The sequence below is a fragment of the Osmerus eperlanus genome, chromosome 5, assembly GCF_963692335.1.
Source record: "Osmerus eperlanus chromosome 5, fOsmEpe2.1, whole genome shotgun sequence".
Taxonomy (NCBI): Eukaryota; Metazoa; Chordata; class Actinopteri; order Osmeriformes; family Osmeridae; genus Osmerus; species Osmerus eperlanus.
The window spans coordinates 10,797,877-10,825,424 of NC_085022.1; the positions used below are offsets into that span (position 1 = coordinate 10,797,877).

Consider the following 27,548-nt stretch of genomic DNA (forward strand, 5'->3'; position numbering starts at 1 on the left):
GCAAGCAAGCACACCCTACAATTTCCACAGAAATTGTACCCTCTCTAGTTAATATTATTATTTCTTCCATTATGTCCATAGACTATTTGTGCATAGTCCATTGGAATTAAATATTTTCGTTTTTGTGATTTGGCAAACGGTGTGGGTTTCGATGTCAGAGCTTTGTAGTTGGATAAAGGACATGATACATATGTCATGCCAGCAAAACGGTATCATGCCCTTTTAGGATGTTACATTTTGTTAATACGACCATTTCATCTATCCATGTCAACCCTATTACAGACACTTGCAGTAGGCTAGTTTGAAATAGATTTCAATTATTATTAACTTGTTCTTATATTCGATAATTAGTTTATTGGCAAAATGTGAATAAGGAAAAAAGCTAATGATTATACCACAGAATAACATTTTGCAAGTTCAAATCTAACTGTATCAGTATGTCTGTGTTCTCTAGTTGAGTAGTGATGTGTAATTTAAAGAGATTTAAACGTTTGAGCATATTGTATTGTTTTTATTATCCTAATATTATGAAAGTCAAATGAAAGCATACTATCACTAATCACAATACAGGCATGTAATAGTATAATGCAGATACATTTTCTGCAGAGTGTTGTAAAAAATAATAAATATCATAGTACTGATGAAAAATGTAGGCAGATCCTATTGGATTCATATTTATTTAATGAGATAGACAGAAGACAGGAGCCCATTACAAGCGGTAAATTTTATTATGGGATAACAGCACATAAAGCACATCTAAAATCGATGTGTCCAATGCACTTTTAATAAAGGTCATATTAAAGGTACAGTTTCTAAGTACAATATAACAACATTCATATTAGAATGAAAAGTATTTAAAAGACAACATTACATTTCTTATTTTTCTTTACAGCTGTATTTACAAAATGAATCAAAATACTTATTTCCATATTTAAGAATCAGACAAGAAGGAGTAAAACTACATTTGTGAATAGACTACCTGCTAAAGAGAGTTCAAAAGAGCTGAATAAAAAAGGTACATGATCATCTGTCCCAATTTTAACATCAGTAGCAAACATGTGACTTAAGAAATTTATGACAACCACACACCAGTCTTGTCTTTACCATAGTTTGAATTGCTTTTGCATGGAACAATATCCCACACACTCCACCCTTTATACTAAGCATTTAAACCAATGAGCTCACACTAAACATAGAACAAGGAATTCAGTTGTGCTTTATGGATCTTTACACACACAGATACTTAAAATACAATGCATTAGTCCATTTTATGTTTTCAATAAAAGAATCTAAAGTTGCCAAACACAAAACAAAGAACAAACGTTATTATGGATTGTCCATTATTTTGGGTAATCCAAAACATGGTTGTGCAGGTAATCATCAAATGAAATCAACAAAAATGCATTTGTCAATATTTGATTACCTTTCCAATACTCATAAAAGGGGAATTGTAACAGACATAGCTTACATGGTGCGTCAATTACACATGGAAATTACAGGTAAGTATCAACAAATAATATGAAAAATGCGGAGACAGAGATTATTATATGTTTGGAAAACACAAAAACACAATGAAAACCATTTGCACATCTTTATACTGAGAGGCACTCAGTGTGTTACATTGTGTATTATTGTAATCATATTCTGGTTAATAATTGCTACAGAGTTAAAAGAAAAGGTCAAGAAAATACTTGCTTTCTCACATGGCAAGCTGTTTTCATGTACATTTTTTATATTACCACTTAACTAGGGTTCAAAGGGTCAATGACACTGGTTTCAAGGAACCCTGTTTCAGAGCTGTCTAAATGTGAAATGAAAAGGTTGTAAAGAGGCTTTGTCTAACGACATCAACATTGAACTTACCAGTCAGGTGAAGTGCTATGCAGCTGTAGACACTAACGTTTGCATTTGCTACTGCCTCAGCAAGTGGTTTTACGATCAGAAAACCAAAATCATGCTGTTTCAGCCTTAACATTTCTTTTTTTCTGCAGAAATCAGAAAAGCAACCTTATATAACTTGTTAATTAGAAGATACAATTTTTTTGTGAGAAGGAAATAAGAGCCTTATCCCAAGACAAGCACACTGATGCAGGTACTGGCCAAGTCATTTTAACCACTATCATAATCATTATCATTTATTTAGTCCTAATATCAATAATGCACCAATACTCAATGAAATGAATGGACTACTAGGGTGGCCTGGTCTAGGAATCAAGACTTTGTCCACAAAATTAACTTACCTAGCACCACACATCAGGATAACACAAAATAAATGTCGGCACACCCTACCTCTAACAAACTAATCCTAAAGGAGAGAAGCATACTAGTAACAGATATTGTACAACATGGTGTATTTGATAAACAGATAATATTTGCACTGGGTAGGCCTTAGTAGCAGTATTTTCTTCTTACCTATGCAGACAGAAGTTACAAAGTTATCTTTATACATGTGATCAATAATAACATTAAATATTGTGAATAAACAGCAGAGAATGAGGGAGAGAGAAAGTAAGATGTATAGTATACAGGCCAAATTAAGTTCTTAGTTCTCCGCTTGGGAACAGAACTAGTCGAATATACAGACATGGAAAATAAATCACAAAATAAAACCAACTAAACATGATAAATAAGAGGTGTATTTACATGCAGATGTCTAGAGCGTATGCACAAAATTAAAACAAATACACCACATTTATTATTGCTCAACATTCGATTATGGCTAGAAGTTTTTTTTAAATTATTTTTTAATGTATTCTTCTTAAATGCATTTAGTCTTAAAACCTTATCAGCTGTGCTTTGGAAAATGATGACTATAATGCAACAAAATTGGTTGATACATTTGGGAAACACAACATGGTATACTTTTAAGCATGACATAACACCTACCATTACAATCTAAAGTCAATAGGTAATAACTGTTGTCAGGTAGTCATGTTGAGATGGTGGCATGGAACACTGATTAAGCTGTTTTCATTAACTGTATATATGCACCAATTATGTGAGTGGTTAGTCACTAGCTCCAGAGAGCTTTAGAGACTGTGGATTGTTAGTGACATTATGTCATGCTGATAAACCTTAAACTTATTGTATTGTGGCTGGACCAAGCTCAGACTAGAAAAACATGTTCTAAAGCTACTGCCTCCTTAATAATATAACCCTGTTCCTCCTTTATTAAAGCCTTGTCTGGGGGTTGTCTTTTACACACTGTAAGGACACACACATACACACACTCTACAAGTATTGCTTTTTACACAGGGACAACAGAGCAGAGATAGAGGAATTACAGGTTACTGTATGTACACAGCTTAAGTTGCAAACTCTTTTGCCAAACGTCCGAAATGAAAATAAGGACTACCAACACTCTACCATGTTATATCATGATAAACATGAAAATCAAGTTTGGGGTCATTTCTTTCCATGATGCTTTATCACAATCCACTGTACACCTAACAGGAGTCAAACGTGGAAAGTGATAGCTACACTTATGGGCTTCATGGTACAATAATGAGACCTTCAAATACACATAGATGTTCAGAAAAATCTCCACTGAAGTAGCTACTGTATCCTACAAATTGTGAAGGTGTCTATTTTAGAAAGGGGCTAAGTGTTGGTTTTTGTCAGACCTTGAGCACTATGACCTTGCTATCAAATGAGGTAAAAGAATGGAATAAGATATTCAAAATGAGAGCACTGAAGAGTTTGAAAAGAGAGCCGACAACAGCAGAGTGAACATAAACTGGAAACCTGGTCAATCTTAATCTGAGAGACATCTCCTCATCATCATCCAAATGGGAACAACATGTTCGGTGAACTACGCTCAAATTCAGCTGCCAGTAATAAATCGGAAACTGTCAGAGATTATGAAGCGCCCATGAATTAAGGAGATGTTCAAGCACATGCTACGCAGCTGTCCGGACAACAGAGAGCTGCTTCTGCTGTCTACCTGAGGGCTCCCTGAGCATCCATGTCTGCCTCTGCTCTGCTCTCACTGCAGGGTCATTAGCCCACTTCGCTGGATTGTCAGTCATTGTTAGTTTGAGACTGTTGTTCTGTTGTTGAGCCAACTGGGTTGCTAGTGGTCAAAAATCCAGAGCTTTGACACAATACTGAAATAATTACTGGGTAAAGGAAATCCAATACAACCTAAATACAGAATGCATATTGCCTATATTAGTTTATTTGGTTGCTCTAACAATGACGAGCATTGTCATTAGTTGACCCTGATGACACCATTTGAGTACGGAGAGATTTCTAATGATTGTTTGTATTAGAAATACAGAAAGTCAAATAAAATGGTAATTCAAATGGCTGATGAGAAAACCGAGGTCAGAGATTAAGTAAATACTGTATTGTTTGTTTTGAGCTTGAATCCGAGGATTATTTGTGTTGTTTACCAGCTCTGCAGTACTATGATACTCTACAGTAATGCTAATGCATATGACATGCTGCTCTTTCCTGCTTATTGTCAAACATCCCAGAACAAAACATCCTCTAACCTTAATAAGAAGCAAAAATATAACATAATATATCATCTCAAACAGAATGTGTAAAGAAACTCTTCCCTGAGGGGTGACAGCACAAGACTGTAGGTCTTGTACAAATTGCACGGCAAAGGAATGATCATGTGCAAAAACAACAACAAAAACAAAAGCGCTACACTGAGGGTGGCATCTAAATTCATGCTTTGACGGGTTTCTGAAGGGACTTTTGGATTATTGGGGTGGATTTTCTTAAAGTAACCACTGAGATGTATTGAGTGTCAGACCAATCCATTGAACATTATGGGCAGGTAAATTGCAAAACTGGGACAACAGCTACTGTATGGCACATCCAGGGTTAGTCTAGTTCTTCACAACCATACCCACAACAAAGACGCACAGAACGAAACAGAACCACAACAACAAAGCATTCTGAAAATAGCACTTGTTCTACCATTGTCATGTTTCTCTCCTAATCATACACAGAACAGCTACTCTACAGTAATTATTGCGGGAATATAGTAAGTGCTACCTGACATCTTGTTCTCTCCCCTTCTCTTTCATGAGTTTACTCACTGTACATGTTACAAAAATAGAAGCTTTACTACCAGACAAGGCTTTGAATATTTACCCATCTCTTTCCTTCTGTCCCATATGAAATGGCATGGCTGACCTGAGGCCTTCATAAGGAGGCCTTTAAAGTCCCTCCTTCATGTGCAGTACACACTCTAACATGACGGGCTCAAGAGACGTATTACATGGTCAGAGTGTCTGACGTGTATACATTGGGATGCGTCGGCTCCCTGCTCTTTTAGCCTGCTATATCTGTATCTTCCACGAGAGAGAACCATTGGGTTGAGAACAGCTCCTGAGCCATTCAATCCAATGTTGGCAAACAGACATGAGAAAGTAATCCAAACGTTTCACCACTCTTCTACCACAATATGTACGTGTGTGTGGAGGGTGTGGTGAAGGGGTGATCAAATCTGCTTTGTCCACCAGGCCTCAGTGTTATCCAGCCATGCCAGCCTTCTAACCAGAACCCCCGTAGTGCCTTTGCCCATCCCAGACCCAGAACTGTTCATATGAGACCCTCAGGATTAGCCTCTGTGACTGTGGTTCAACTTGTACTTCTTGTGCACATGCAACACATCACTCGGTAATATACAAGTCTTAAATTAAAGAAAGGTGCAATAAAAGTGCCTTATCAATTCAACAATTAAGAATAGTCTAACTACTAATATCATACATGTTATTTAAAATAGATTCTATAAACATTACTTTTTTTTCTGTATAATAAGTACTTATGACCGTATACCCTGTAGTACATTATAAAACAGGTGGAATGGACCCTTTCCAAAGTAGTGGTGCCCTCGTTCCTCCAGAGCACTCGTCCAGAGAAGGATTAATAGCAGATGGCCTTACACGATTTTACTATGCAACCATGGTGGATGGAGTCTTTGACAGCTAAAATCATTGCATTTTTTTACTAGAATTACCAGAATTCTACTTTTCTTTTTTAGTCGATTGTCCATAGAGAGGTGCCGATTGCATCACCATGCCGACGGAGCTTCTCTCAAAGGTTTTGCGAGTTTATAATCCACGCACTGCATCGAAAAGATATACAGCGAAACACAAGAGAAGGGCTGAACTTGACCTATACGTGCACATTTACCTGGAATTCATTTATACTGTGGGACAACCTATGAGGCTGATGATCAATGAAAAAAGCATACCTGTATTTCTGTTGTTTTGGGGTTGTGGTCAAATAGCTGACACAGCTCAATTTAATGTAAAAAATAAAGTATGATGTATTTGATGTATTTCGTTTTTCAATAGAATAACTCATGTGCTATAGGAACTCTAAAGGAGAGAGGTGGAGCCACAGATGTTTAGTTGACAATCTCAGGCAGTGCATAGTGAAAGGATCACCGATCAGTGCGAATAGTCATGTGACTGTGCCAGTATAGTGTGTGAGTGTGAAGGTCAAGTTCAGTTCAGAGAGAGTATGAGTCTCTGTCTCCTTTTCATGTCCCCTAGGTCTTAGAGCCCCCCGTTCTCACCCCCACAAGTGAATTCAACCCGCAAAAAACAAACGTACTGTAGCCCCCTTCCTTCCAAACCACCCCATTCCCCACACCCAAAGCCCTCCCCTCCGGGATAAAACAAAAAGAAAAGACTTGTGCAGTGTGCTGTTGGTCCTGGTTTGTGCAGGGCACTGGTAAAGTGTCTCAGATGAATGCTCCACATTCCTCCATGGTGGGCACACTGGCACCTGGCAAGGCTGTTACCCGTCAACAGGCATGGACTGCTCAAAGTCCGATCCGAAAAGCTCCTTGTATAAGGGGGGGAAGTGGGCGCGCACAATGTCTGGGTATATTGCTTTGAAAGCCGTCAGCTTCTCTGTATGCCTGCTGCACAGCGCTCGCAGTGTTGACACTTTGCATATCAACTGTGTGAAGAGAGGAGACAGGCTGTTATTTAGACTTCCAGGAAGGCAAGGACATGGAGCTATGGCAGAGAAGACATCTCCCTACAGTTGATCTCACAAAGGGGCAAACGCACATGTAAATATTGATACAGCCTGCCTACCATGAAGAAACCTTGACACGCCATCTGATGGAGCTAGTACACAATACATTTTGGCTGGAAATAGACGCTTGGTTGCAGGATACCAACCGTGAAATCTACTGCATCTATGGCTTGATTTAATCTAGTGTTCTTCCTGTTGTTGGTTGCACACTGTATTCAAAGAGTTTGGGTTCGTTTTCAATGCTTCAGTTGAGACCAGGCCCACTGGACCATCGCTTTCTGCAGGATCAAACTCTGTATGTGTGTAAGAGTTTGTTTATGTGTGTGTGTATTTGTGTATGTGTGTGTATGTGAGAGACACAGTGTGAGAGTGTGTACCTTTGTGAGTATGCCGTCTTCTCTGTGGTTCTTCTGAAGAACATGCTGGAGAGCCAGCTGGATCTTCTGCTGGAGTTTCTCCACCTTTACCTTCTCCTGAAGCCAGGAGCGGTCTGGGAGGTAGAGACACACAACATTCATCTCTGCAGCCTTCTTACAGACCACTCAAGGTGAACTAGGTCAAGATTGTGATAAATCAATGCTAGGTCCTCCTAAGGGCACAAAGGGACACGAACGCCCCCTGCAGGAACAGTAGCACATCTGCCTGCTCCAACCCCTCCAACTCCTTCAACCCCTTGTGCTTACGTCTGCACTGTCAGTGACACCTACCTGCAGACATCAACACGAAAGCGGAGAACAGGGCGATCTCATCCTCAGACAGGTGCATAGAACACAAGTTTTTCCCGAACTCGAAGACGGAGCTGATCAAGTCGTCACAACCTGCCACAGCAAAGGACACAGAGTGAAGACAGGGGTTGAGACAGACCAAAAGACAGAGTCTCATCTTTGATCTTTATTGGGAGAGAGGCACACAGGCAAAGGAGAGACATGCTGACAGCACCCAGGATATGTGGCAAGCAGAACAGGCAAGGTTTTTACTGACTTTCCCCTTCCAGGCGGGGGACTTTTGGCAGTTGGGTGGCGTTACGCAACCCAGAATGAGGTCACTAATGAGTCTTTTAGTTAAATCAATTATTGGGGATTGAGAGGGACAGGCTGATGCCAGAGCAGCCCCCCCACCAGCTCAAGTTTAGAGGACACAGGGAGGCTTGTTAGAGAGACCACACACATGACACTGGAAGAGACAGTATTGTTTCTCGTGGCCTCACACACACACAGGAAGTCAAGTCATGCCCAAGGAAGACATACACAGACATTCATGGACACACAACCATACACGAATGAAAAATCACATTTTATGCGCACACACACAAACACACACAGAGAGAATCAGATTCAAGCATTCAAAAACTGGGATTTTTTTAATTTATCAAATGCATTTGTATGCAGAGGATATTATGCAGTCGACAGTCTTAGTACTGTTATGGCATTTAAAATGCTAAAACTACTTGTTTAGACTCCAGATATTTTACTTTTGAGTTCCTCTGATGGTTTTGATAGAACTATCCCAAATGTCTTTATTTATTTCACACTAACAGGAGCCATATGCAGCACTAGTGCTTCAGTAACAATTTTGCTGTACCATATGGAACCACAGGGTAGAGGGCATAGCCAGGTGAGCTGGGGATGAGATCTTAGTGTGACCTTCCTGGCTCACAGCACTGGAGTGTGGAAAACACATCCCTTCTCTGCTAGACCATACACTGGCAGCGAGAAATAGGAGTACTGCAATCACACACACACAAACACTTACTAAATACACTTGCATGCGCACACAACATTTATGCGCACAATAACACACACGCACACACACACACACACACACTGGGACACTTGGAAGACTCACCTAATGACTTGAACACATCGGGACCAGCATACTTTCCATCGAAATAGACTGTGTTATTCTGCGAGTCGAAGGCACGGCACATTCTCACAAACACAACTTCCAAAGAGCCTGCAGAGGAGACAGGAGTACCATGCTAAATCTGGCATCTTCTCTTTAACAAATAGAGTTAGTGCTGCAAGTCATGCATCAGCATGGCCAAACACACACTACAGTACATGGCTTATTGGGTTATTCCTCATTTGGACGCATCCATCTAGAACAGAAAAGGCCAGAAGAACCATGGAAAATATCCCATATCACCACATCGCAGTCTGGTCTACATTCACCCACGATGAAGAGAATGGTAAAATAGAGTACTTAGTTCAGTAGCTACACTTCTCTGTGCAGTGGGGGTAGATAAAAGGATAAAGAAGTCATGATAGAAGCCATTAATGCTTCTTATAACAAGTGCAGCTGTTTTAAAATGTCACATTAGACAAGGGATCTCAGTCAGTATTTCATTATCAGTTTTAGAAGTGTGAAAGCAGCAGTAAAGTCTCAAGTCTGCTTTGTACAGGCCATCCAGAAGGGCTAGACCTGTTGGGTTGTTTACTGTGTGGACGTGTAAGTATTTGTTAGTGTGTATATGCCTACGGAGTGATTTGTTGAAGGGCAGGGCACAGAGCGAGAGGAGGCAGCTAGTGTCCAACCACTGTGTATCCAGCCAACACTAGCTCTGCATGTGTATGTTTGCATGCGCGTGTGTTTATGCATGTTTAAGAGTGTCTGTGTGTGTGTTCACTGAACTGAGGAACAGAGAGAGGAAACAGGCAGGGGAGGGGGTCTCTTCCACCCAGCCTGACTGTAGTCAGGTCAGCTACACCCTTGTGACAAACCCGGGGGGGAGAGGAGAGGGCCATGCTGACAGGCTGTCATACCTGCTTTCAGCAGCACTATCTGATCGTTCTGACACAGCTCCATGAAGCCGTCGATGCGCTTGGCGAACTCTACCACGTACTGGATGGCCTCTGTTATTTTTATGGCACACAGCTGCCACATCACCTCCCGAGGCTAAGGAGAAGGAAGGGAGAGAGAGAGAGAGAAACAGAAATTATTAGGTTGTAAATGGTTCAGGTGATTGTATTGTTGTGTTGGTCAAATACTGCAGCAGGTGGCCCAGCTCTGCTGAGGTGTACCTTGTTCTGGTAGCTCTCCATCTCTTCCTGCAGGAAGGCCTGCCAGGTCATCTGCTGCAGCTCCTCCCTCAGGTACTGACACGTCTCCATGTGGGACTTGGAGATGTTCTGGGCCAGGTGCTCTGCAACATAACCATGCGCCCAAGAAGACGCGTCACCGTCAGAGACCTGAACGCAACTCACACAGCGCTGGACTAAAGTTGAATAGAGTCTTGATAGAAATATGTCATAGGAGGGTACACATACTCGATTGGAAAATGCCACCATGTTGATATTTTTGTTAACGGCCTCCAGGAAGCTCAAAGCTGAAGGTTCACCCAAACACAATGTCGCAATGACACAAATACAGATGAGGAGTGAGGTGGTGGTCCACGCAACATATTACTCATTGAAACAAAGGTCACATCTGATCAGAGAGAAATATTGAGCGTAAGAAAACGCAAACGGTTTGAAGACACATCTGTTAAAAGGAGTTCCAAGGCACTGGGGAACCGGAAAAAAATGATTTCCCCAGACGCATGCCCTGCTGCTTCATGATTGGCCCTAATTAATGGAAACTAATTACAAAAAAAATCTCTTTTAATGAGCGCTGGAGATGAGTCTCCATCCTCATGCTATTTTAAGCAACCTTTGTGTCGTTTTTCCCCCATGGTTGAGTTGGCCCCCTCAAATCCCCCCGTCCCACCTACACCCCATTCCCCACCACCACCCTTACCTAGCTCAGCCATGGAAACGGTGGGAGAAGTCTCCCCGTTGGTGAAGGAGCAGTAGGGGAAGAAGCCAGAGCCGGGGGCAAAGTCGCAGATGGGCTCAGGCTTGATGCCATTGATGTCCAGGCCGGACTGGTCGGGGGAGGGCTGGATGTCCAAGTAGAAGCTGCTGACCGCAGAGTCTGGTTTGCTGCCGTCTGGGGTGTGGCTGTCCATGTAGCCGCTGAGGTCGTCGTGGAGCTCGGTGAGGCCGTTGGTGGAGAGGCCGTAGGTGGGGGTGAGGGGCTCGGCCTCGCCCGGCTGCTGCTGGTGGTCGCGCTGCTGCTGCTGCAGCCGGTGCTTCTGGACCTCGGCGTACAGGCTGTCGCGCTGCTTCTTGGACATGCGCCCAAACTTCACCGCTGTGGAGGAGGGCGGGGGCAGGGGCAGGGGGAGAGGAGGGATGGGAGGGTTGGGTGGGTGGGGGAGACACACACACATGCACGTCAGACAGACACTCCGTGACTGACACATTCCCCTGGCACCTGTATCCCTGTGGCAGAGCAGCAGCCTGACTGAAGATTTAGGTGTTTCACAGGGTATTAGCGGCGCACTGTCTCATTACTACAAAACGTTCAACATGAACATCTTAACTAGGACTCTTCTTCAGGGAAGGCAAGCTGTTGCAGCTGTGCTGCAGTGACTTTTACAGCTTACAGGCTACTCAGACATGAGACGAGCTGAATCCCTGGCTCCTTTTACACAGTCTCCAGACTAAACTGAGCTGGTCGTTAGAAGGAGGCCCCTCGGACACTGGGGTCTGGCAAAGAGTCAGAGGGCCAACAGAGTGGAAATGAGCGGAGTGGAGGGGAGCATGGGCAGATGGCCTATGGTGTGCTGAGTGAAGGCATAAGTCACCTTGGCTGGTCTTTATTGTGTGTGTGTGTGTGTGTGCATGTGGGAACATGTGTTCATGTTATTGTATGCACATGTGTCAATGTGATCCCATGCATGTGTACATGTATGTGTGCATTCATGTGTCTTTGTGTGTCTGTGTGTGTTTTTGTGTGTAGGAGAGCAGTGGATAGACTCTAAAGACCTGGCCTGATTAAAGGCTTTTGTCACAGGCCTGGACTCTTCAGCTCTGATCCACAGCCAACAACCTAGCCAAGCATGGCCCAGCCCGGCCTACCCTACCCTACCCTATCCTATCCTAGCTGTAGGCTCTGCAGGTTGCCTGCAGTACATACAATCACCTGTGTGCTCCCATTACAGCACCTCACCTGCACCAGCACTAATGCCATCTCCTAATGACCCCTAGTTCATCAAAACTACTTTCTGTCACAGCACACCCGTAGGACCTACACTCACCTGGTGCTCCCATGCACCAACGTGCACAAGCCAGTTCAGAGTAAGTTGTCCATACATGTACTGATCAGATTACCCCGCAGGCTCATTTTCAAAATGTTCCCTCCAGTCCTTTAATCTACATGTGCTACTGTACGTACCGTCCCGGGACATGCCCACAGCCAGACACTTCTGCAGCCGGCAGTGCTGGCAGCGGTTGCGGCTGGTTCGGTCGATCAGGCAGTTCTTCTGACGGGGGCAGGAGTAGGCGGCATTGCTCTGCTGACTCCTCCTGAAGAAGCCCTTCGAAGAGACACACACACACGGGCTCAGAACACTAGCCACCCTGGGCATGCAATGCTCCTCACACAGAGCTATGGGGGAGATCTACGGGGCTTCAATAACGCTATGTGAATTCTCGCATTGTTCTCTATGGTGTTGCCTTTTATCGGGTACTTATCAAGAGTGATATGTTGTGGTTACGCACACTAAAGAGGATTGTGTTTCTCCATAAGGAGTACACAGCCATACCATTAGTTTGTAATGCATTACTTTATGTTATTGGTTTATGAGTGCTGGTGAATTGTTATCGTACAATTAATTAAGAAGGTAATGGATATGAACTGTGTGCATTGCACAGGGATGGTGTGTTTTCGTCTAACGGGGAGAGAAGACGGTATTTTTCTTCAGCGGGGGTTATTAGTGTTGATTAACACGCGTTTCAGCGCGTGCGGCTCTGAGGGATGGCACACACACACCGATCGGATTCCTCATCCTCTGACTTAATGAATTGATTCCAGCACATCATTAACATGCCCCACTCCACTGCTCCATACACATATGTCTTAATTAGCTGCTCATTGGCTGTTTAATTACAAGAAAACAGCTGACAGCTGCCAAGTTGCTTTATAATGGCAGCCATTACGGAAGTCGGCTATAACTGCCGGTGACAAGTAGCACTCTTTAATAACGCTGTGATTTATGGTCCAAACTCCTCTACTCGCACATATCATTAAAAGCCTCTCTGCCTGAAGTAATTAGCAATCATTAAAGATACATTTCAGCAGTTTACTCTTCAGCATTTTGTTTCTCCCACCGTCTTTGTGTGGGTGGGTGGAGGGTGGGGTGTGCGTTCAGAGGAGCAGCTGAAATTCTCCCCTGTCTGTCTGAGAGTCTCTCTTTCACACACACACACACACACACACACACACACACACACACACACACACACACACATACACACGCGCGCACACACACATTAACACACACACACTGCAAAGGTGCAGTCTGTCTGAGGAATGCTAATGATTTGCTTGGTGACAAGCAGGGGAACAAGAATACACTGCCAGTGCAACATTTCCCCTCTCACTGAATGGTTGGTGTTTTTGAAACAGTACAAAAGCTGGCTTCACTGAGAGCGACATACTGTAGCAAAGAGCCAACAATCTGCTATAATTCAAAGCGCTTCCTCTTTTGATGGTTTTATTTCAAGAGTGGGACGCAGCACAACTGAAAGCAGTGAGCGAGTCTGTCCCTGGGAGGGACAGGAAGTACAAGGATGCCGAGTCACTTTGTCCTGCTAATTGTGCCGTTCTGGGACATCCTCTGTGTGGCTTGACCACTTTAATGATGAGGCTTTCCATGTGTTTACACTTTGCTGTTACTCTCCAAATCTTCCCCAAAGTTGGCCAGCAATTTTGAAGGCAGGTTTTCAAGCTTACCTTACAGCCTTCACATGTTATCACGCCATAATGGATGCCTGATGATTTGTCTCCACAGATCTTGCAAGGAATTATTTCGATTTGAGCTGGAGAAAGGAAAAGAAAAAGACAAATCAACACTTTTTCCCCCCCTTGCACAAGTCACAGTACAACTCCTTTACCATGGATGCATGTAGGTACATGAAAGAGCAGTGCGCTTCAAACACATCTTATCCTGTGACTTTGAAACCTTCACTTCCATACAGCATTAACAGAATATCCACAGAGATGTGCGTGAAGAGGCCATTTTAAGTTTTCATGGAGCCACCAACAAGCCAGTGTAAACATGGTGTCAATTTACATCGTAAGCACAACTTACATAAGGAAAAGCCACAGCTCTCTGCAAACCTCCTAACCTTCCCCAGTAGTAATTCTAGCCCCACAGCATGACAAAGAATCAACCACCTGACTGTACTTATTCCCCAGTTGAAATGTTCCTCTTCCCTGCGCTTCAAACCCCTCAAAACCTTAGCAGTAAATGCACAAATGGCCACAAAGAATGATAACATTCTTACTGTACAGAGCTAGTGGCTAGTCTCAAAGTGGTTGTAGAGAGTGGGGGGTTCTGTTGAGAGCAGTAATGTGCAGTATAGACTGTAGTGTGAGGCCGCTGACAGGCTTGTGATTCAGCAGGCTGCCAGAGAGGACAAAAGCACAGAGGACAGGCCTCATCCATCCTTGGCATGGAGTACAGGAGCAGACCACAGGGCAGTCGTCGGCAGAACACACACGCATGCAGGCGTCTGAGACACAGAACTCCCAGCCAGCCCCTCGGCTCCCTGCTTTATCACTGCAGCCGACAACTCTCTCTCTCTCTCTCTTACAAAGACAAACGCGAGAATGCACAGATACACACGCGTACACACACATTCTCTCTCTCTTTCGCGCTCTCCTCTCGCTCTTTCTCTCCCTACAGAGATTTATATCTCCCTGCCCTCCTCCTAATCGTCTGAATCCTAGCATTGCCACAGCACAGCCAGACGAGCCCTCTTATCTGGTCTGATTGAAGAAACATCACTGCAGGATGTTTATTACAATATACTGGCTGACTCCCTACAAAGTGGCAGACAACCAATCAAATCACAGATCATCTATTCTACCTTAGACCTGAAGAACGAAATTATTTCCCCCTTTACTAACAACTATGAATCATAAGAAACCAGCAAGGCGTGCATGCAAAGTGAAGCCCTGTGTCAAATGATCACACCAGCCTCCTACTAGAACCATCCAACTTCTGTCTGGAGCTGGCGCTCTACTGGAGGCAATCCGAGGATACCTCCATGCCCAATCCCTCCAAACTAATTTGATCACATCAAATGGACCTCTGCTTAGGCTCAATCCGGCACACTTATGCCATTTAATCAGCAGGCGCATGTGTTGTGATAATGTCCCTGACTCTAAGGCCTGGCCAGTGGAGGGTCCCTGATCCACTACCCCTGGTCCCCAGCGACACACCAGGCTCCACTCAGAAAGCTGTTAGCTGCACCGCTAGCACTGCAGGACTCAACAAAACTTCTCCTGTAAACAGTGAATTAGCCTACATCTGAGGCAGACAAAGGCTGCGAGGGCGCCCAGTGGAGAGCAGTCAGATCTCCTGTGAGGAACACCTCAAACGAAGCCGTCTGCGTAGCCCGCTTTAAAATGGAGGGGCAACGTTCCTCATCTGCTTACATTAGGAAGAGGCCCAAGCAGGAGCCAGATGCTGACAACCTAAGTCAAGAGGGTTACTCTATGATGAATCCATGGGAGCTACCTCCATTCTGTCAACGGGTGTGTTATTTTGGTTATCTCGCTGTGAACACTGGCATTGCGGGCAGTGCACTCCATTGTTTGTTTTTGTGTTCTCCCTGCATGAACATTAGCGCTGCAGTGTGTTTCGACTCCTTTAGCGTTTTCAGCCTCATTACTTACATAATTTGTTCTGACATGCACTCACAACAACCGAAGCGTGCTGTAATTACGCCTGACTGTGGTGGAGGGACGCAGTTCTGCAGTGATGTGCCCTATCCATCGGGTGGCAGTGCAGGGCTGTGAGAGACACTCTTCTTTTCTCGGCCCAGCCTCCAGACCCACATCTCAGCCTCACGAGCTTCAAGCTCTAAGCTCCAGGCTTAGGCTGCTGCCAGCCTGCCCCCCCCCAATCCCCCCCCCCCCCCCAGCATGGCTGTGAGATGCCTTCATCTCTCCTGAGGAGCCAAGGCTGACTGAAGGCTCGCTCAGGCCTGACAGAGGCTCTGCCACATCAGGTGAAGGCAGGAGGGCCGACTCTGCAGGATGCCAAGCCGGGCCGAGCTGGGCCAGGCTAGGAAGGGGGCGTGAACATGCCTTCCAAAGCCCTACCATAGGAAGGCCATTAATGCACACACAGATACAAAACTGCACACACAACCACACACAAACAACAAGACGCTTACACCCTGTTGTGAAAACCACAATTTAATAATAGTGTAATAAGCTACCTTCTGAGAGAGAGGGTTAAGTAAATACACAGTATGTGGGAAGACAGCATGAAGATTAAATAAGCCATGAAGTCATTTGCAATCAGTTTGAGTTAATATTTGTGTGTGACTATGCTATGGCCCAGCACAATGAACCACCCTGGTGCTCCCGAGTGACAACAGGGGTTTAAAGAGAATCCACACTGGGGGATGTCGTCAAACAGAAGGGCCTGCTCCTAAGCACTCCAGATCTGGGAGTCAATATCTATTGACACAACGGGCTGTGGTGTTAACTGCTTCTCCATGCTGAAGCAGTCAGCTGCTGCCTCCTCTGTGCTGGACCAGCTTACTGATGTCCTGATCCCATGCACCGGGGCCCTGGGTCCCTCGGCCCCTTTGCCCACCCTGCCAGCTAGCCCAGCCCGCTTGGTTTACGACATCAAAGCCGGGCAGAGTGAGACAGGCAGACGTGCTTAAGCCTCTCCGCGCAGCCTCCTCTCTGCACGGCCAGGGTTGTAAGGTGCCTCCGTCAGCACACAGGCCACATCAAAGAGTAAGGGGTGGCTGGGGGGGGGGGGGGGGGCTGAGATGCACTGATGATGTGTGAATCACTGCACATTCACACCGCCGCGAAAACCCCTCACCATGTTGGAGCCGAACAGATGCTAGTGACTTAGATCCAGCCCCGTGGTGTGTGGGCAGCTCTGACAATGGGAACACGGAAGCTGGCCTTGGTGTTCAAGAGCTCCTGCTCTTGATGATGGGGAGATATTAGCTGTGTGTCTGCCTGCCTGCCTGCCTGCCTGTCTGTCTGTCTGTCTGTCTGTCGTTCCGTCTGTCTGTCTGTGTGTGTCCGTAGAGCTGTGTGTCAAGGACACTTATTCACCAGTTCTGCCATTTGGAGAGGATGATTGTCACTCAGAGCCTATATCCAAAAGGAGGGGCCGGGTACTCTCTGTGGACCCCTGTGGCCCCCAGTCCTTAATTGTGTTCTCACCCCTGCTCAACACAACCCCAGCTAGACACAAACCCAGGATGGGACCAGGAAACAGACGCACGAACACACGAAGCCTTCCAAACGAAGGCCCTGTGCTTCAAAAGTCTTTTACATTTACATTTAGTCATTTAGCAGACGCTCTTATCCAGAGCGACTTACAGTAAGTACAGGGACATTCTCCCCCGAGGCAAGTAGGGTGAAGTGCCTTGACCAAGGACACAACGTCATTTGGCTCGGCCGGGAATCGAACTGGCAACCTTCAGATTACTAGCCCGCTTCCCTAACCGCTCAGCCACCTGACCCCCGCTTTTGAAGCACAAAGATATCACGCATATCAATTGAAGAGAACATGTATGCATTCAGAGCAGGCTTGTGTGAATATAGAAAAAGACTACAGACCTTGCTGAACCTCTATGTCTGGTGACATAACGCAGGATTAGGATGATCCCTTACATTACAGAACCATGTTGCTGCCATCATTCTAAATCTGACAGCTTAACCCATTGCCGAGTTGGTGTCGGTCAGCTATTAAAGTATTTTTAATGACCTACAGCCCCATAGGCTGGTAATATTGGGAGGGAAGTTCAAAGCCAAACTCGCCCTTTGTAATTGGTGTATAACTGTGAGGCAGTGAATGACAGGAATAATGTGAGTGTGGTTTTGCGTGTGTCTGTGTTGTGTGTGTATGTGGCACTGGGTGGGTAAGGGGGTGTTAGTGTGTGTTGACATCTGTTAGTGACCAAATGACGCAAGCCAGTGGGCTCATGTTGGAGATTATGTAAGAGATTGGACAGCAGTGCTGGGTCTGTGTACAGCACAGATTAACAATGGCTCTGCAGTCCAACACACAGGGACAAATAACGGTTTAATCAAATTCTCCACTAAACATTTCACAACACAACAACAAAGCAAATGTTGAAAAAGACCACATGACTTCTCACATGACTACAATATGATAATCTGTTTAAAAGATTTCTTTCAAGGGGAACATTCACACTGACGATATAACACTGCCTGGGTCAGTGGACAAGCTTGCAAGTGCAGAGTGAGCAATGTTCTACAACCATGATTTGCAACCATTTTAACTGCTAGATTGATTTCCCCCTTTGGCAGTGGAGATCAGCTGTCTTTGGAAACAGAAGGAGCCTTTTTTGAACAGATACCCACAATAGTCAGACCAAGTCTTAGAGAAAGCGACAGCCTAACAAGAGCTGGAATCACAACCCTGTCTTGTTTCATCTGCCAGGCTCCACTGTCATGTTGTAGAGTAACAGAACAGAATGGGAGCTTTTTTTTATTCCCAATTGCTCAGCAGAAGAAAGGTTATTTGAATGTCAGAGGCATAGGACAGCATCGCTACCGAGCACAGACAGAATAGCATAAATGTGTTATTTGTTTAGGGATTGGAGTATGTTGGCTTATTACCATGAGCTACTGTAGCCCATATGGCATTTACTTCTAAATACAGTAGCACAAGAGAAACCACACCAGGCTTACATATTCACCTGCACATAAACAACTCTGTATCATCATTTTAACTTTCCTCAGTCTAACACAGAAACCAGCTGACCATCATTTTTTTTTATGTCTCTATGCTTTGCCGCCTCCTGCTAATTCCAGAATGTCAACCACCGCCATCCTAAGCTATGATTCCATAGAACTGGAAGCCAGCTATATGTGAACAGATATTCCAGTTTCAGTGGAACTGCCTTAAACTTTTCCTATTATTCCCACATAGCAGCCCAGTGACATTGCTAAAGCCCAGGTTTGGACGATAGCCCCAGGCTGCTTTTTGGATGAACTCATGCATGCTTCTCTGTGTTTTTTGTGTGTGAGGCCATTAATATTTCAGCACCACCCAACTGGTGATGCCTGTACAACACAGCAGCATTTCTCTCCCCCTGTATTTACTTGACTGTCTTATTGAAATGCATTCTGACACCATCGATGCGGGGGTGCATAGAGGGGAAGAGTATTCCCAAACCTCACGTAAGACATCTCTCTCCATGTCTCTCTTTCCGCCAGAGGAGCAGTAATTTGGGCACTAATTTATGTGTTGTTGTGGCAAAGATTGACGAGCTTCCTGACTGGGAGTCTGTGTGCTTGCACTCTGGGGGAAACAACAAAAGCCCGGGTTTACCGAACAGACGAGCACCGGGAAGGGTAGCATGTGTGCGGCGCCCCTTCCCACCTCCCCCGTCCCCGCCCGCCGCCCCACCTGAGCTCCCCTCCTCCCCTCTGCCGCACCCCCTCCTTGCTCTCTGTGATCAGTGACAGGTGAGGCTGTGCCCTTGGTGAGGGGGACCCTGGTGCCAGGGGGCACGCTCCCCTCTCACTCTGCCACCGTGTGTGGCTCCCAGAAGAAGCCTGGGGCAGGGGGGGGGCAGAGAGACATCCAGCTTCATCTGATGGCACAACACAGTCAATCTGTGGATACACTATGCACTGCACTCACTCGCTTATGCATTCTGTCTATCCCTGCTACTGGTTAGTCACGGGGAGCAGTGAGAGGGGAGGTGCCTCGTCAGGGGTTGCTGTTTACACGTCTTCTGCACTCTGAACATTTACGCATATTCATCAGAGAACGAGGTTCAGCTAATCTTCTGTCGGGACTTCATTTGAGGTCCCTGTTAAATCATGACATGATAGGGACTGAGTGCAAAGTTTTCCTGTAGTTGTTTTGTCAACACAAACAGTACCTTGTGATGCATGGTACTGGACTTCACAGAAGGCTCAGATTCACTGAGGCTGAAATCACAGAGGGCCCATTGATTGACTGCTTTGGGAGCTGTGGCAGTGGCGGCACCGTTTGAATGCGAAAACGTGTGGGAGAGCTATCTCTCCATTTTGAACCTGGCTGTCCACTTGAGCTGAGCAGGCTGTGGTTGAGGACTCGATGGTGGCTCCTGTAGTTCTGTAGAGTGGCTTGGTTAAGCAACTCTTGGCCTCCCTAAGCCCCTCAGGGACACACAGACTAGGACCCGAATATGCAGAGAAATATAAATAATGATCTCTTCAAAAAATCCAGCGCAATTACACGGAGAAACCTTTACATAACAACAAAGAGGCTTGTTCCATGGCACCGGGGAATTTGCCGCTGCCATGCTATACCACTACCTTTCTCCTGTAATTGCTGCATTAGTATGCATTTCTGGGATATGCCTATCTGCTGCTGTACTTTATTGACTATGATCTCCTTTGTTAGGCCCTCCTCACAAAGAGACAAGAAGTTATGATGGCATCCAGTTAACTGACATCTTTGCACCGTTCTACCATGTATTGTGTGTGTTGAATGGAGTATGATGAATGTGGTTCATTTGATTGATAGGTTGTAATGGCTTGTACGGTAAGTGTCTGTGTCACAGCAAACCCTGTGGATAAGCGTGAGTTTTGCTTAGTTCTCATGCACATATTGTGTGCTTGATAATGCATGTGATTGTGTGTGTGTGTTCAATATAGTTGGATGAATGTGGTTCATGTGACTGATGGTGAGAGGCCTGTCCCTCAGTGGGGTGGGGGTGGTGGAGGGGGAGGGGAGAGGGTGGATGGGGGAGGTGGAGTGGATGGGGGCTGGAGGTCCAGGCCCAGGCTGATGCTCAGGGTCAGTGGGTCAAAGGCACAGAGCCAGAACACACAGGGGGAGCAGGGAGAATACTTCAGCTGACAGTAATTGTCCCTCTGTGCCTGCCTTAGGAAAACATGTTTCCACTGGCTGCCTGGCCCAGATAGTAATCATGAGCTTGATTTGCTCCGTTGAGGAGGGGAGCACAGCGTGAGCCTCCAGTAATGGCAGGGATCACTGTTACAATCCTAGCTCACGTCAAACGAATACTGAATTGTAGTTCCAAAGTGCTCTTTCGACAACTCACGCTATAGCTACTGAGCTGTAGTTATACTGTTCATGTTTGGGTCCATGTTTGTACATATCAATGTATAGTGCAAGGGAAATATTGATCTCCATTAGTCATCTCAGGAGAGGGAAACATACCTTTCTCCTGCAAATCCTCAGCTTTACTGACTGATAGAGATCTTTCTGTACTATTTCCTCAGACGCACCAGCGTAGCCTGGCAGAGATGAGTTAAACAACCTGAACAGTCTTAGCCTTACTCCTAAACATCTCGTCAGTTTACAAAACATCATCTTTGGTTTGTTCTGAGCTAGATCTCAAGGTCAACAAACTGTACGTAGCTGGAGGGAGAGATGAAAAAGAAGTGATGAAACCAAGATAAAGGCTACTTAATACAATGTCTCAAGAACTTGTCACATTACACTGTAATAATATTTGAACAATACCAAACGTAGGTTGGCAATAATGTGCCACATTAGTGCTGGTACTATAGCTTTGATTGAGACCCTGGTGAAAAATGTGTCAGTGATTAAAGACTGAATTCTCTATAACTCACAACATCAGTAACTCAACCCGTTTAACTAGAACTAGTCTTCAAATCAGTACTACACCACCTCTGTCCTTGGATGCACTAGTCTGGGGTTCTCATCAGCGGTGAAAGAGCAATGAAAGGAGAAGCAAGATAAATGACATCAACAGCCAGCTGATACTTCCATGGACGTGTGATTGAGACAAATGGGCCTTGTTACATTAGCAGGGATACTAAATCCTGCTGCTCACAGATCCAGTGGACGATAGACCTGAAACTAGAGTCCCCCACCCTTTCCAGAGATCAGCTGTGTCATGGGACCATAGAAAGAGAGAGAGATGGTGAAAGGGAAAGATAGAGAGGGAAAAAGAGAATTATATATAGAGAGAGAGAGCAAGAGATGGAGAAAGGGAAAGAGAGAGAGAGAAGGAAAAAGATAAAGAGAATGAGAGAGAGAGAATGTTTTCAAGCAGTCTGACTGAGTGGCCCCAAGTCCACTGTGTTGTCCTGGACACTTTTGCTTCTCCCCTCACACAAGCCTGTGCAGACCTCAAGCCTCTCTTGCATTTGTGTGTGCGCATGTGTGCATGTCCGTGTGTGTCAATATCCTGAAATGAAGCCCAGGCTATTTAACTAAAGTTTAACAATCATGCTTCATGTATTGTTAATGGAACTACAAGTGCAAACTAATTTAATTGAAAACATTTGATTACCAGAATGTTAAATATTTATTTTTAATGACATTTTGACAGCATTTTATTACATTTTGCTGCTGGCACTGTCAGTTTGGCAGATGACCAGCCAAATGAAGCCTTATGAATGTGAATGGGTTGAGTGAGCTCTATTGTTGTTAACAACATTTTCGCAACGTGTACTATCAAATCACATCGGCATAATTTACTCCCAGGCATTTATTATACTCTGAGCTTTACCACAAAACATGTTAAATGATCATTTTGTTTGTGTGTGTATGCTGGCTACATGACAGTAAAGCAGACATGGACCTTTCCAGGAGTCAGCCTTGAAGAAGATTTGTCCCCCTATGCTGTGGCTTGGTTTAAGCAGACCGTATGAAAGGCGTTCCTAGATAACAGGGGAGTAGGACTATAGTCTTTCCTGCTGCCACACACAGTTCACAGACTGCTTACAGCGTGTTAAGCACAATCCCCTCCTGCACCACTGTTTTCATAACCCTACAAACACTGGCCTGGTTTTGTTTAACATGGCAGGATTACGCAGCCATGCGCAAAGCATGCTTCCCTCCTTGCATGCTCGTGCCTGTGGTTGAGGGTTAGAGCTCTAGCTGCTGCTACCTTTGCATGAACCTGCCTCACGACTGCTTGTGAATGTACTGTGGTGCCTCTAATCCTGGGCTAATAAAGAAGTGCCAAGATGGATGATTGCATAAACACACCCCAAAAGCCCTCAAATAATGATCAGCCCATTCTACTAGTATGCAAAGGCTATTTGCATAGGAGAAAAATCAGAAAATCCCTCCTGCCTCGCCCCAACCAGGAAGCTGCCATGCTTTGTTGCTTCACGAAGCAGTCAATACAGTAGTTTCCACTGGAGAGTGAAGCTACGCAGGCTGCACCAGCATGAGATGGAGATAAACCTCCCATCCCCTCTCCCCTCCCTTCCCCTCCCTTCCCCTCCCCTCCTCTCCTCTCCTCTCCTCTCCTCTTGGAGGATGGATAAAAACTCCATTCTTATCCACTCTCCAAACACTTATTCAAGGCCATAGTACTCAGTCTCTGCTGCCCTGAGTCAGCTTCACAGATGATGCCTGTCATGGACACTAATGAAGACAGGTTGTCGGGGGTTTGATTTCTAGCAAGATCCTGACAGCTCTGTTCACCTGTTCAAACAAACTATTTCTGAGAAGAACTTTCAGACCAAGACAAAAACAAAGATGTTGAGGAAGACAATAAAAATCATAATACTGGTACCAATGATTCACCCCCACCCCCCCCCCCCAAAAGGCCATTAAAATGTGATTAGGTGCTTGCTCCCACATCCCCATTCCTGTCATTGAGTGTTTAGCTGTGTATGTCTCGTACAGAGGGTATGAAAGGGAGGATCGTGTGTGATAGAGATGGAAACGGGAGTGAGCGAGACAGAATGAAAGATTGAGAGAGAGAGGCAAAGGGACAGAGAGAGGGATAGAGAGGGAGGAAGAGAGAGAGAGAGAGAGAGAGAGAGAGGGAGAGAGGGAGAGAGAGAGAGAGAGAGAGAGAGAGAGAGAGAGAGAGAGAGAGAGAGAGAGAGAGAGAGAGAGAGAGAGAGAGAGAGAGAGAAAGAAAGAAAGAGAGAAAGAGAGAAAGAGAGTAAGAAAAGGAGAGAGAAAGAGGGAGGGGGATAGTCTGGGGCAGGAGAGCGTGGGACGTTAAGATGCAGTGGGAGGCCCCACTCCAGGAGGTTGCTCCCCAGCATGGAGGCAGCAGCAGCCCCCTGCCTAATGAGGGGTGAAGTGGGCCCCCCTGTGGGACCCCCTCAGGCACATTCATTAGGAGATGAAAAAGTGTTTCCTGCGGTAGAGCAGGCGCTCGCCGCGGCCCGGACATGTTTAATTTAGACCCAAGTGAAGAGAGGCCAGATTGGCCAGGTCTAATCTCACAGGCCCGGGCCAAAGCCATTGACAGGCAGAAACAACGGGTTGATACAAAGTCAGAAATGGTCAGTTAAATAATACAAAAGTCAATTACATCAATATAAACCATCCAAGAACAAAAGTTTGCTATAAGATACATTTGGAGATATGTTTTTGTCTTTTTGCAAATTGCAGTATGTTGCATACTGTACTTTCTCATCTTCCTCGCTACAGGCAGCAATGATAGATTCATTTTAGCCAGTGGTGGTTTGTGGATAGGGAAGCAGGGATTATGATAATGCTGCTTCCAATTCTGCGAGGAGAGTACATAAAATAGGCTTTTTCTACAATACAAGACAGGTGGAAAATACAACTGGTAGGTTAATTCATGAGCTTAAAAAATGAATTCATTGAGAAGATGTCTCTGGAAAATCACATTTCTTGAGACACACATACATTTGTAAACACAGTAAAAAGTCACAGCTGCAGTTCATTGACTCTCACCCATGAGAGGAAAAGGTGCATTAAAGAGCTATCACCTTGCAATGATTCACATACAAGCCTTCTTATCAGAACAGTTTATCCTTGTTCTTTATGTATCCTCTTATTTATTAAGACGGTCTCCTTGCCTTGTTGGATATGTAGAACCAATCTCCTGTAATTAGCAACTGCTAACCTTTGGGGTGCTAATCTCCCGCGAATTGTGGATTTGTACATCAAAGCCCTACACTTTCATATACAGGCTGTAGTCGGGGTTTGAAATTACAGTCGATTTGAAACCTGCAATTATTTGTATATGGATGCAAACAGCCTCCTCTTTTATGTCTGCCAGAATCCCGTGGGTTTGCCGTTAAGAATCCTTAATCCACTCCAGTGGAATCCAAATATAGAGTTAACACTGGGTTCCAAAACTCAGATGTGCAGCCAAGTGCCTGCTGTGCACGTAAAGTAGAGAAAGCTTCCTTTTTGCATCGTACAGATTAGATTTCTTTGGTAGCTTAGATGCATCACATAAGAAGCAGGCAATTGCTATGGGGGATGAAATCAAACATGATTAAATAATGGAGTGTGGTTACTTTTCCAGCCTTTGCCTTCCCAGAACATTAATTGAAAGTTAATTAAACACTCAATGTCTCTGCCTTATGTCTCAAGCACATCACTTGTCCAGAGCCCTTCTAATGGGGTACACACTATGATGTGTAGAACTCTGAGCCCGGACTCTGAGCCCTTTCCTATCCAAGGCCAGAATAAATCAATTTTTGTGCAAGGAAGGGGGAGATTAAACAGAAGGAAAACAACTCTGGGAGAGAGCTTCCCACACATACAGTACACACACACAAAGAGGAAAGATGCCTTAAGCCTGTCTTGTCTCTAATGAGAGACATGAGCTTCACATGTGTCAGTGCTGTGCAGCATGGGAAACAACACATGCAGGATGGAGGTGGGCTTTGATTCAATCTAGCCCATCTATCTTTGTACTACATCAATACATGTCAGTGGCCAGCAGGCATCCATCATAAACACTGGATTGAGTCAGGTCCACACACTCAAATATCACAGTTTAACAAGACACGTGTAACTGTAGACATCAAGTTATTTGCAGATTGTGTATGGCTGGTTGCCATTTCATGTACATTCAGTGACACTGAAAAAGAACGAAAATACTAGAGATTATGTCGCAAAACAATGTGACACGAAAGTGTCCTCCTGCTCGATCATTGGTTGGTAATTAAGTAGTAATGAATTAACAATGATGTTGTTATGTATTTAAAGGCCACCCTACACCTAGCCTGAAACTCAAGCCTCCCATGGAAATCTCTTACTTACCTTACAGTAACATGGACCTCACAGTTACACTTAAATTACCATGCTAAATGGGAACAGACACCCCACCCTCCGACACCTGACATAAACATGCATGCATAAGTGAGCAAGATGCTATTGAATGTCATGGAAAACCTGACCATGACAGCTGGAATCAAGATTCATATTGCTGTCTACTCCACTCTGCTCTGCATGTGTCAACAAGAGAAATGGGAGGCAGCTGAATCATCCAAAGTCCTCTACACATATGTGCAATGATGTCAGATTTATAGTCAGATAAAAAAACGCAACAAAAAAACATAACATACGAAACACTCTGGGGATTGGCTTTGAGCGGTGGCAATAACCTTGCATGCAGCCAAACTATGATTTATGCACTTTGACTTGGGAGTGCACAGGACAGGTACTGTGTGTGTGTGCACGGTGACTGGGCCGGGGACTGCAACAATGATGGAACAGACTCTGAGAAAAATAGTCTCTGTGTAAAATTGCTTCATCTGTTTACAATTCCATTTGGGGTTTATGAGAAAGACAGACAAACAGAGGCTGATATATTGGCCCGGTGACACGGCTCGGCAGGAGCATTCACACACAGATTCATCTCTCACTTTAGAAGCCAAATGATACGTCTAATTTGCTGCGAGCACAGTTATTTTTAACTTCTCCAGCTGTCAGATAATGGAGCTTGACTGTCAGCGCTGTGTGTGTATGTGTGTGTGTTTATGTGTGTGAGTGTGTGAGTATGTGTGTGCTAAAGGTTGCAAACTCTTTTCAATTCACCTTTCCCTTTGAGAGAATTACAAAACGCACATTCTATTAGTTAGGCTGATTGACATTTCTTTTTCCCTTTATCAAAACCAAAGGGAGATTAAAAAGAGCGTTGACTGGATGGAAATGTAGACTTCTAACTTGTTTTCTGAATGTGGCTTTGACATGGCGTGCCAATAATTACAATGCCTTGAAAAGTTTCCACTTTTCACTTGAAAGAACAGTACGATATCCTGAATGAACAAACATTATAGTACACCACGAAGGTCTTACATTTTACATTTAGTCATGTAGCAGACGCTCTTATCCAGAGCGACTTACAGTAAGTACAGGGACATTTCCCTGAGCCAAGTAGGGTGAAGTGCCTTGCCCAAGGACACAACGTCATTTTGCACGGCCGGGAATTGAACCAGCAACCTTCTGATTAATAGCCCAATTCCCTAACCGCTCAGCCATCTGTCTCTTGCAGCACCATTTTTTCTATTCAGTGGATAAAGTTCTCCACATAACATATTATTACTGTACATTATTACACATTAAGTGCTTGAAAGTTGTAATGTACAAAAGGCTAGAAGTATTGTTTAGGCAGGTAATTCATGTGCACTCTCTTTACATGGTCTGGCTAGTTTTTAATGGCTACCTCACACTTCCGTCTTCCCAAACTCAGTAACAGAATGCCAAGGCAAACTGTCTTTAATCAATCCACTAGCACTCTGCTATTGTGGCA

At 44.7% G+C, this 27,548-nt stretch overlaps 1 protein-coding gene across 2 annotated transcripts in view; it reads right to left on the reverse strand.

Annotated features, from left to right (window-relative positions):
• Positions 1–705: 705 nt before the first annotated feature.
• Positions 706–27,548, reverse strand: part of roraa (RAR-related orphan receptor A, paralog a) — a 161,034-nt gene continuing 134,191 nt past the window's right edge. For both annotated transcript variants that reach the window (XM_062461588.1, XM_062461589.1), the window contains 9 exons: positions 13,789–13,874; positions 12,229–12,370; positions 10,747–11,142; positions 10,032–10,153; positions 9,774–9,906; positions 8,857–8,964; positions 7,719–7,829; positions 7,389–7,501; positions 706–6,930 (listed from right to left, as the gene is read on the reverse strand). In XM_062461588.1, the coding sequence (XP_062317572.1) occupies positions 6,766–6,930; positions 7,389–7,501; positions 7,719–7,829; positions 8,857–8,964; positions 9,774–9,906; positions 10,032–10,153; positions 10,747–11,142; positions 12,229–12,370; positions 13,789–13,874 (1,376 nt within the window). In that variant the 3' untranslated portion in view covers positions 706–6,765. The remainder of the gene's footprint in view (positions 6,931–7,388; positions 7,502–7,718; positions 7,830–8,856; positions 8,965–9,773; positions 9,907–10,031; positions 10,154–10,746; positions 11,143–12,228; positions 12,371–13,788; positions 13,875–27,548) is intronic.